Raw genomic sequence first — 12,339 nt, forward strand, 5'->3', positions numbered from 1 at the left:
TGCCAGTGTGGACAAGCCCTGGGATACGAACTAGTTTTTCACTTTTCAGGTCTTGAATGCATCATTTTAAATACAGTGATCTCCGCTAAATCCTGGTGCATTTAATTCACAAAATAAAACAACTCCAGTACTCATTCCCTCATTCAAGCAAGCTGGTACACTTGGCAGTTACAGGCCTGGTTATGAGAAGTGCATCAGAGACCCAATTCTGAGTAGCTCTCTATTAGAGGGCTCTGACAGGTCTGAGGGCACTGTGTGGCAGTTCAAATTACAGCTGCTTCCAATCTGGAGAAAAGTAGGGTTTCCATTTCCAAAGGGATTAGTCCTTTAATCTTAATCAAAATAAATACTCCCCTCCTACTCAATTAATAGAAACCACCATCTCATACCCCATGAACAGATCATTGCTTTGACATGTGTTCTTGAAGTGAACTATGCACAACACATCCCTTCAGATGCAGCAAAGCCTTTGTATTTGCCTGTTCCTCAGATACTAAATATACAGCTAGGTCCTGATTTGATTACCCAAATGCTGTAAACATTTGGGGCACTGCTTGACCCACGGAAACTTCTTGAGAGCTGTCACTGTTACCTATTGCCATTCCCTGTCCTGAGATGGCACTTCCCCTGGAAAGTGGCTGTCTCCTTCCTAAATTTATAGCAATTGAGCCCATTGGGAATGACAGAGGAGTTACTGAGGAGAAGCCAATTGGCACAGCATGGCTGGTGCCTCCGCAGTGTGCTGGCTGGGGATAGGGGCCCATATTGCTGAAAATATGCCCCTCTTTAAAGGCTGTGGAGGGAAGGAGGAAATTCCCCACTGGTGGGGAAGCCTTTCAACAGCTATAGCTCACTGCCTTTGGATGTGTAATGGGGGTAGGCATTCCAACTTCCATTGTTCCTGAAGCAGTGTAGTATGAGAGGCCCCGAAGAATGTTGTTGGGATTATCAGAGATGCTTAGGGGTTGGGTTCCCTCCCCACAAAATCTGAGAGGAAGGTATGGCTAAGAGGGTATAGTGGTACTCATGGGGCAGAGCACTTACTTTCATGTATCAACTGTGTAACTCACTTGTGGTGTGGGTGCTTTTTACCCTTCTTCCTTATTCACCAAGCCAGCATGGCCTCTGGGTACCTTGACCCAATGTACAGACTCTCTGTGTGACCTTCTGGTGCCTGTCTGGTCTTGAAGGCCATTTAAAATTTAGTCTGGATAGTTTCCCTTAATTCTGCAAAGCCAATGAAAACTTATCCCATCAGATAAACACACACCTTTCTTCTGCTATAAAAGTAGCTCTGTCTTGCGAACTGCCACATAAAATGTGGTCCCACAGCTGCACATAATGGCCTTAATATAATCAACCTCTTTAGAAATTCACAACATTACTACCAAAACCCTTAGATGAGATTTGTATGGCATTTTACATAGATATGTATATATACACATGTGGAAGATATTCTTTGCACGTCAGTGTTTGCAAATGCTCCAGCTTAGCACCAGAGTTAAAGAAAGATTAGTGGCCCAAAATTATGTAGTAAGCTATAGTTTAGTGATTCACAAAAGTGGCATTTGAAAAAAGGAAAAGCTGGCTGTGAATAGATGGAATCCTTGATTAAGTTTATAGATTGAGTCCTATCTCTCGCAGGGTCAGCTAGATGAGAGCATCGACCTCTTTAATTTGTTTCTTGCATCTAAATTAATGTTTCTGTTTTGTGCTATTGGATAACAGAAGCCCTTTGTTGGCCAGGGGCAGTGCGGGGGTGGATGGAGGGGGAGAAGGAGAGGACCCAGCTGCAAGTTACCCAGGCAAACGGAATCCACTTTTTCATTTGCCACCAGAGTTGTTTCCAGCCTTGCTTACTAGCATCTGAAAAATTATTTTCCTCCCTTTCAATGCATAATTAGTTACTTATATACAAACGGTACAGGCATTTTCTTGGTATACCTGACCTCGAAAAAAAATCAGCCAAACCCTGTCCTTCCAGATATGTCAGTCACCGTATGATCTCCATATAACTTATAAAGTATTAAATTACAAAATAATGAATCTTTTCAGTTAGCATTTTGGCACATGATGATAGTATTACATTTTATGTGAGAATATCAACCACAGCTCTCACCCCATAAAACTGCAAACAGAAATTTGTAAGCATTGGCACTAGTTCCACTTAGAGAAAGACCACCATTATACTAGCATTACAGTTAAGCTATGCATGTACAGGCTGGATGGTATCCAGTCACATACAGTTCTTTCCCTCCTCTTTTAACATTTCCTTGAGAAGGCTAGACAGTGGTTTCTAGGTTTTAAAAAAAAAATCCTGCAAATTTAACTAGTAGAAGAGTAAAGTTGAGTAGAGCATGAGGTTTTCCAAGATCATTGGTAACAAGATACTCCTTTGTAGTCCACTTTGACATAGTGGGCCACATTCTGTTCTCACCAATGAAACGCCCTTGCCTTCATGAGCTGAGAACAGATTTTGGCCTAAGAACATCCCAACGACCCCCACATAATTCAAGAATCATGTTTTTATGCTTATTGCATGAAAGTAGAAAGATTTAACTAACAGAGCATCACAAACTGAAAGTCAAAGCTTTCCATTAAGAATGAGCTGGCATCTACACAGAAGTTTCCATTTTCTCTTTTGTAAGACTGAAATAATAATATAATTGGATCCTGCCTCTGAGATCTGAGCTTACTTGTTTACCCTGATGTTTTTCCTTACTCAGTGGAAAAGGGCTTGATTAAAAGTTTAGAAATGCATCATTAATTCAGGAATCTAGCTTCTAACTATACCCCTTTCCCTTTTCATTCCTTGTTCCCTCCCCTCCCACACAATAAAGTTCTATCTCCCCAGTTTATGCAATTTTAAACATTTTAGATATCAACATTCATGAGCCAGTTAAGGGGGGGGGGGGGAAGCTGGAATACCTACTGCAAAAACATGCCAGACTTGTTATTGATTTGACAGACCCGACTGCTTCCTTGTCAGTGCTCGGGTGTGAAAGATAGTTTTACACAAATGAATCACTCTTGCCACATCTTGGATTTTGATCTGAAGTGATGGAAGCAGCTTCTTTGAAATGCATACGACTTATGGCAAGTGTTGAAACAGGTTCATCACCCAAAGAAAATAGAGATTTCAGAAATCCTTGTAAATGGTTCAATGCAGGTATACATTGAGGGGCGGATGGAAGGGGAACTTTTCTTCCACTAGGCATAAGACTAAAATGGCTGTATTGAATTACAGGAACAAACTCCTCCCTGAGCACACATGTTTCTATAGAGGTCCAAGTATTTTGTTGAAGGGGGAGCAAAACAATCTGGTTAAAATTGGATGCATGTTTTGTGCTTGATGATGGTTTTGGTGATGCAAAGCAGGCGTGGTGGATGGTTGCTGAGCAAACCCTGCAACTTTGTAAAATGCCAGCTAATTAATTTTCTCATTTGAGTTGCCTGTATTTTTCAAAGCATCAATGGGTTCACCAGGGCTATGCAGGTGTACCCTGCCCACCATCTGTTCCAGCTATTGACTTATACTCCCAAGTGGCTAGAATCCTCTCTCCTTGTTGTCATGTTTTCTTTCTTGTCTGGAAATGCTGACTGCCCTGACACTTATGCAGCCATAATCCCAGTAAGAGATGTTAGTTTCTAGTCAAGATGGCAATAATGCAAAGCCAAGTTATCAAGGTTTGGCCACTCTATCATTTTGACTGTGAGATTGTATATTGGGAATTTATCACATAGCCATTCTGTACCTGAGTGCCAGAAGTCAGGTGCTGTAGTTATTTAAGAGCTAAAATATATTGAACTACAGGGTCTTTCTTTATTTTGCTCACTGTATGGCTGTTTCTCTTTTATTCAAAACAATGGTAGTGCTAAATAAATATTATTTTCAAAGTGATTTTTTTTGCAATCCACTTTTTTTGCACTTAGCAAGTAAGCATTTAAATTCCAACCATTTCAAGACATAATTAGACCTAATGGGTTGCTTGTAATGTGTCAGGAGATTCAACATGTGAAAATTAAAACAAATGGCTAAAAGGAAGTGTCTCTCCAATTCATTGTGGTCCTACTGTCTTTATCCCTGACAGCTCTGAATTAAAATAGACTTACACATTTTCTGGTTGACGGTGTATTATTAATGCTATTAAGAAAGTTGCTGGAGCAAGAACTCTTTGGGATCAGATCCTTTCTTTGAGCTGGCTGTGCTGAGTAAGGACCGGCCTGTAATTTGCAGTAACATCATGGTCTGTAGAAACACCAGTCTTAATAATGCTGTAATACGCTTTTTCTTTTATCTACAGTTGGTGTTTAATACAGTGCTAAAATCAATTGAAAGCTAACTTAATCATGCAGCTCAAAAGAACACAGCATCTTGCAGGTGACTTTGTATATCAAAGTCCTTTAATTATTTGCTCTTTCCTATTATTAGTACAACGAACAACCATTTCCTGCATTCTATAAGAGAACTAATTAAGCTCCAAACCAACCCACACCTCCTCTCATTTAAAAAAAACCCTGTATCTAGTAAACCCAGAATATACACTCATAGTAAAGCTGAAAGTTTTTATTATATGTTTGAAAGAAAACATACATAGGTGTGAAATTGAGTTAACATATCCTGTATTTTCAGAAGGCAGTAAAAAATTGATTAAGATTTCTAAAGTAAGATAAAGTTTTTATATTTCCTGACTGGTCCCATGTTTAATCCTAGGAAAACATACCAAATGTTGGCATTGTTCAATGCAAGAATTTGCTCCACTCCCTCCATAAATAATCTCCAGAGAAAGATCTACCTGGACTTACATATCTTGAGTTCTCAAAATTGAGAAACCTGTTATCTGATGGGCTTATCTTCACATGGAGAAATCCCCGATTAACTCCACATGTGGACACTTTGAAAGCTAAATTAAAGTGAGTTAAGCTAAACAGGGACAAGGCACTCTTATTCTGGAATAAGAATATCCATAGGTATAGTGAACAGGGGTGAAAGTAATATTTACCAGTATGGGGGCCTGCTCCGGAAGGAGCGGGGCTGGGGATCAGCCTCCCCCAGCCAGCCCATCTGTGATGCCTGTTCTGTGCTGCCCAGGGCTCTGGCAGCGATTTAAAAGGGCCCGGGGCTCCGGCCGCTGCCACAGTAGCAACAGCGGTGGCCGGGAGCCCTGGGCCCTTTTAAATCGCCAGGGCAGCTGCCTCTCTTTCCCCTCCCATCAGCGGCCCTGCCGGTAGGGTCCCTTCCAGCAGGGCCGCCAATGGTGGGGCAAAAGGAGCAGTGATGTTAAAGCACTGCCGCAGCAGCGCTTTAAAGTCAGCTGCGTACAGGCCGGTACCGGCTTCTTACCATTACACTGTACTGGCCTACTTTCACCCCTGGGAGTGAATCAGGAATAACTCTGTGTAGACAAGCCATTAAAAATGTGATTCAGCAGTTGGATCACCTCCATTTGTTATAGCCTGGTCAGTCACTTCCTCCTGTACTGCAGGCAGTGCAGTCTTCATTGTTAGAGGTGTTTCTGTCTTGGAAATGGAGTCCATTTGTATTTGGGGGTGTACATTGAAAGACTTTTGAAAAGATTCTGATGTGAAGTAATAAATGAATGGGTCAAAGCAGCAATTCATTGTTGCAATGCATAATGTGATTGGGTACATTGTCCTAGCAAATCTCTCCAAGGAGCAGTTTGCTATGGCTTGAGATCGCACAAGAGCATATAAGAAAAGTATGGAATTGTAGGGCACAAAGCATACTACAAAAATGGCCACATGCACAATGATCATCTTTAGTACTTTCTCTTTGTTTGTCCCAATCTGAGATAATGTAGCAGGTTTCCGGAGAGTCTTCAGAACCAGTGAAGAGCATGTGAGGTTGATTAGCAAAGGAATTATGAATCCTACCACTTCAATAAATATAGTGATCTTAGACAAATAGGTCTTCCAGACAATTTTGGAAAAACCCTCAAAGCAGGTTGTGCTACTGTTGGAGACGTTGGTTGTGGAGAACAAGGATGCTAAAATTCCTCCACTGAGGACTAGTATCCAGACTCCTGCACACACGATGGCTGAATTTCTCCTTGTCCGAATGGTACGAGATCTGAATGGGTAGACAATAGCCAGGAAACGGTTGACACTAATGCAGGTGAGGAACAGCATACTGCCATATATGTTGGTGAGAAATGCAGTCCCTGAAATCTTGCACAGAGTGTCCCCAAAAGGCCAGTGCCTGTTGAAATTATAGAATATTTTAAAAGGCAAAGTGAATACAAAGAGCAAGTCAGAGACAGCAAGGTTTGTCATGAAAATAGTTGTCTCGCTTCGCATTTTCATTCGACAGCAGAAAACAAACAAAGAGGAACAGTTTGTGATCAAGCCAAGGATGAATACCACACTGTATACGGCCCCATACAGGTTGTATTTAAAGGAATCATCTGTCAAACAGGTATGATTATTGCTGTGGTTTCCCATTCCAGGTTTGTGACGTGCTTTTGGAGCCCTTCAAAGCTGAATTCAGTGGCATCCATAAAATAAGTTAGTGAGCACACTCTTCCTTAAGAAACACATTCTAATGTTGTGGCTTGAATCGCTGGTGCCTCATATTTGTGATGTCCTGTCGTCCTGAGGAAGACACAAACAGTCAGTTCTGCAACTCTGTACATGAAAACACACAACCCCTTTTCCCCCAACACCACCACTTTCACATGTTATGGAGCATATTCTTACCACTGCAGATGTTCAGGGTTTTTTAAATGTTTATCAGGTACATTTTCTTAAAGATACATCCCATAGGTAAGTATCATGGAGTAGGTATCTTTATTCTACTTTAGAAATGTTGTGATAATGGTAGTATTTGGTTTACAATATATTTTCTTATATACTAAACCAAGAAATTTGAAATGATCTGGAAATACATCAGGAGGGAGAGTTTGTCACAAAGGCCAGTTAACCATCCAGATTCTTACTGAAAGTCTATGGGAGTTGGGTGCCTAATTTACATATGTGCCTTGAATAGGATTGCCAATCCTCCAGGATTGGCCTGGAGTCTCCCAGAATTGGCATCAATCTCCCAGTGACGACTGAAAGCAATCTGGGAGATTTTAATAGGATATTTTAAGAAAATGAGATTACGTCATGTTGGTGGTAAAAATCTCCCAGAATAGCTTCAGTCAGAGTTGGTAACTTCTTGAAATAAACCTCCCCCTAAAATCCTAAATAGGAATGGACCATCAGGTTTGGGAAACAAAAAACAAAACCTAACTCTAAAACATCACCCTTAGCTAGAACTAAATAAGATTCTGAAATGTTCAGATAAGCTCTTGGAGCTATGCAGAGAACGGAAATTCTATTTTGTGAAGGATTTTTACATTTGTCATTTCTCCGATTAGGAACGAAATCTCAACATTATGAAATTCTCTCTGAAAGAAAATTCTGAAAAATATTTAGATACAACCTTGAAACATTTTGTTTTGATTTGCATTTGTTTTAAAAAAAATTCAATTATACTTAAATAATTGAAACAGTCATTTTAAAAAATCAAAACATTTCATTCTGAAAAGGTCAAAATGGAACATTCTGAAATTGTTTGGAACTCTTTAGTTTTTTCTCAAACAAGATTTTGGCAAAAACATGTTTTCATTAATTGTTTTGATGATTAAACTGTGTTCCTTAGAAAAGGGTTCTAGTGAAACTTTTCCAAACAGCTCCTTTTTCACTTCTGGTCTTTGACTAGGATCAGAACAGGAAGTATTGGAAATCCCATAGAAAATCTGGTCTCATGAGACTTCCAACCCAATTTAGCAGGCTCTAAAGATTTGGATTGTTCTGATAAGCATTTGGTTTTTTACACTTATTAGAACTAAATACTTGGAACCCTTTTGAAGTACCCTCATTAACTGTTCTATCTTAAGTCTATTTTTAAGGCCTGTGCAAAGAAGCAATCAGAATGTTTCTCAGATTAGGGAGAGAATAATTTTTTGAGCATGGCTGTATCTCTGGGGAAAGTGGGACAAGGTCAGACAACTGTAGGAGGAGTGTCTGCACTGTAAAATATAGCAAACCAAATAGAGAATATAAAGCTTGTTTCCTGTGATCTAACAACTGACCTGGCAGGTAAAACTATAGAGCATTTTTGACAGATGAAACCACTAATTAGGAGTTGGAGCTGCATCAAAAAGAGATCTTGTGGCAATATAGATTAAATAGCAAATTTTAGGTGATATAGGATACATTATGATTCTCTGAAATAATTGAAAACACTTTTGAAATTAGAATATGTAAGCAAACAACTAATTGAAATGAAGCATGGATTAAATCAGGATAATTGGATGCATATTGTCTAACTAGTAAAATCAAGCATTTTCTGTTTTGTATTCCCAGTGGGAAAAAGTACATTGTCAGACAATATTTCTTGCATGCAAGTTATCTGTAAACCAACTGTAAAATGTCCAGTGCTCAAAACTTTACTAAAACCTACTCTACTACAATGAAAAGAACAGAAACTTCTCATTTTCCTCATCACAAAACTTCATCAAACGGCAGGCATGAATTCTGGCCCAATCTAGGAGTGACCAGAAAACTGTACATATACTGTAGATACTGCAAAAGCAGCATTATATGCCAGTTTTCTAATCAGTGCCCTGCCTTGTCCCTTAGAGATTATTCCTGCTAAGAGCATCGGTCTGTGTATAAGTAGTTGCATAGGAGTTAGTGCGGAGTCAGATCAGATGGACCATGGCCCTGATCTCTAAGCCTTACCTTGGAACTGCACCTGTGTCACAGCGCGCTTACACAACAGCCTCTCTCTAGGTTCTGGAGGAGCCAGGATTGGGGCAAAAAACTTCTACCCCAGGCTGTCCTGTTTATTCGTGGGCTTCCTAGGAATTGCTAACTGTATGTGCATCGGTTTGTCTGAATTTGGTCTGTGATTTCCTGGCAGTTTTTGGCACATGCTTTTAAACACAGTTCAGTAAACTTCTTTATCGTTACTTATGTTTGAGATGTGCAGTTGCTATGAGGATCCTGGTTAACACACACTCAAATCAGAAGAAGACATACCTTTATCTGATAGCCGTTGGCTGTGTGGCATGACAAATGAGATCGAAGCCAACATTCAGATGTTTTCTACAGTACAAACAAACAGACGCTTCCTTATGTGAACTGTCTTTAAAAAAAATGTAGGGGGCAAAATGCTCTTTTGGTGTCTCTCAGCTTTGTAATCCACACATTTTCTCTCTTTCACTATTTCAATGTCTGCTTTACTAAATTCATGACAAATTGAATTTCATTGCCAAGCAGTAGGAAACAGAACACAGAAGAAAATTCCACAGAGATTTGTTTTGGAAGAGATACTACAAAAATACACTTTCTTTAATTGTGAAATAATCTAAAAATAATCATAGGATGACCTACACATTTAGCTGGCTATATCTATATCAAATGAATTTGCATAGGTTTTATATTTTGCCTGCCTTTAAGGCAATAATTAACCAGGTTCACAAATATATGTAGTTCCAACAGGGATGGTTTGCCTCATAACTTAAACCTCAGTCTACTAGATTAACTTCCTGGCTTCTAACCCACATACAGTATATAAACAGACTGCACTTTATCTCCATCTGTAATGTTTATGTTGAAATTTAACTTGCATAAATAGATTTCTTTTTTTTTCCTCATTGAGAGCTAGGTTTTCCATGTGGCCTCAATGTAGGTTCCATATATGTCCAAATGTTGGAGGGTACAATTTTGGGAACCTATGTTTCTACTCACCCAAAACTTACATCAGATTGTTGGATATTCAATTTTCCCATTTGTGTACGTGGTCCTGCATTTTGGCAGCCCCAGACTGTGCATTCAGAAACAAAGGCGTGTATATTCAAAGGGTATTTTGAAATATTTACCATTATTGTTCACAATCAAGCTATGTTATGTGCCAGCAATATGAGCTACATACAATGCAGCTCAAGTGCTCTGGAGAAAAGATGCTGGATCATTTAATTTTTTTGTTTTCATTTAACAAGGAGTCACATGGACATATTTCACTTTCCTGGTGCATCAGCCTGAGAATTGTCTACCAACAATTGTCCAAACTAGGTTATGATCTAGAAAATATGAACCCATGTTGTTTACCAAATTACTCAAACTGAGTCATTCACTTTCAATTACAAGGTGTCAGGGTCTATAATTTTAATGCTTTAAATATAAGATACATTCTCCTTCTCTCTAACCAAAATTAAATCAACAGCAAATTTTCCCTGCCTGTCATACTCACCATCCTATCACTCATTTGGGAAAGATTAAGAAGATCTAGCTTCACGTTTTTAACATGCCAAGTTCAGTGCACATCAAATAAACAAAGTAACTTGGAATACTGTTTTTCAGGCAGACCAGATCTTTAGATTAGAAGCGATGCCATAATGGAATATAGAAAAGTGCTTTTACATTAGAGTAGCGAATAACTGGGAGCTTCACGTGACTCTACATCTTTTGTCAGGTACGCCAGTTCAGCCCCACTGAGAATGAAGCCAGCAGTGTTGCAACAGATAATTGACAGTCAAGCTTGCTCTCACTCAATTCTCATGTGCTATAGGGATCACTTTCACCTGCCATGCACTGAAAATTAAGGAAATCACCTCGTCTTTCCTAAAATACATGATCCCTTTGTTTCTGACTCTATTGTCCTTACGCACTATGACACTCATTATTGCCACATCGTAGCTTCTCGAGGCACTGTAATTATCAAATATATTTACTTGGCTTCCAGAGAGCTTTTAATTTGGGAAAGAAGTATATTTGCACTGAAAATATTGCTCTTGACACACAATAAATTAACTGTTCAAAAAAAAAAGGAAAAACTGAGTTCATCTTATTTTATTCATGAAGCTGCCTTCTTTTTGTTGCTTTTGACATCTCTTTCCCTACACGTTAGCCATTAGAGGCCCAGTATAATACAGTATGAACTCAGTGCTAACTGTAAGTATACCTAGACATTCTAGGTAGGGTGGCCAGGTTCCTAATTTTCGATCAGAAAGTCCAGTCAAAAAGGGGACCTGACAGTGTCCAATCAGATCTACTGACTGACACTCAAAGTTTGGTTACTGTGGGCAGCCCTACTCAGCCAAAGCTGTCTCCTACCTACATCGGGCGGCTACAGCACTCAGCTGCGGTTGCGCAGGCGAGTCCCTCCTAACCCAGGAAGAGGGAAGCCGACCGAGGAGGGGGTGGGGCCTCAGGGCAGCAAAGATGCACTGTGGAGGATGTTCCAGAACTCCTGATGGAGTGTCCGGTTTTCAAACATTATGAAGTTGGCAAGCTTAATTCTAAGTATATTTCAATCCCCCTCAGCACAGGTGGAGATGGACCTCTTGAGGTCCCCTTCAGTGCTATATGTCTGTTTTATATGTTATGCATAAAATATACATTAATTGGATCACTTTTACTTTACAAAACTACTTTGGAATCAAAACTTACAAATCACATCATCTCAATACATTTGCTTCTTTCCCTTGCTTTTTATACTAACTTAGTGGAGATGTAAAGTGATTTGAACTTTAACATGAATATTTAAGAAGTCGTGTGGGTATACAGCAAATAAAAATTAAATGGCTTGTTGATTTTCTTAGTTTGACTCAGATTGCCAAAGCCTTTCAAAATTCTGACGGAATTATTATGCTTAATGCACTTTATGGCACAAAATAGTGTTACACAAATAGGACCAAATTTTGGAAGGTGTACCTGTGTGCATGACAGAAAAGCCATAGGCCAGGAGGTGATGCGACAGAATTGCTCTGGATTGCCTCATGCAAATAGGCTAGCGTACAGGCCTTTCATGACCAAAGAGTTGGGGGTGCAAGGGTCATGGGGTCTTGGCTGTATGAGTCAGTACATACAGCCTCTGCCCCAGTAGTAGACCATTATGTATTGCCCTTGCACACAGCATGACAACTTTTCCTACTCTTGGCAAGAATGGCATGAAAAGGCTTTTGCATCATTATTGTGCATCCAGTTGACAGAATATAAAGATATGGCTCCACAGTGTGTAACACTGCACTAAAACATGTCTTATGCATCATGTCTGCGAAGCCTAGTAAGATGAGTTAAGGTCAAAGTCACTATAATCACTGATTTGGAATTTTCTCCCTTTCGTCTATTTCTAAGGTTACTTGGATTAGGTAGAGGTTTTGGATGGGAATTTATTTTGGTCTAAAGACAGTTTTAGTTTTTCTTCAGATTTATTAGGGCATAAACCTGTGTAAGGGTTGCCACATGTAGATTCTTCTAGACTTGCATGAGAACTACTGATATGAGACTGTAACACATCTCTGCAAATATGGACCCTACAGATATGGT

General features: G+C 39.6%; 1 protein-coding gene across 3 annotated transcripts in view; it reads right to left on the reverse strand.

Moving 5' to 3' along the window:
• Positions 1-4,326: 4,326 nt before the first annotated feature.
• The window catches only part of LPAR4 (lysophosphatidic acid receptor 4), a 60,691-nt gene continuing 52,678 nt past the window's right edge, over positions 4,327-12,339 (reverse strand). For all 3 annotated transcript variants that reach the window (XM_073360944.1, XM_073360943.1, XM_073360942.1), the window contains exon 2: positions 4,327-6,612. In XM_073360944.1, the coding sequence (XP_073217045.1) occupies positions 5,413-6,462 (1,050 nt within the window). In that variant the 5' untranslated portion in view covers positions 6,463-6,612 and the 3' untranslated portion in view covers positions 4,327-5,412. The remainder of the gene's footprint in view (positions 6,613-12,339) is intronic.

The sequence above is a fragment of the Lepidochelys kempii genome, chromosome 9 (assembly GCF_965140265.1).
Source record: "Lepidochelys kempii isolate rLepKem1 chromosome 9, rLepKem1.hap2, whole genome shotgun sequence".
NCBI classification, from domain to species: Eukaryota; Metazoa; Chordata; order Testudines; family Cheloniidae; genus Lepidochelys; species Lepidochelys kempii.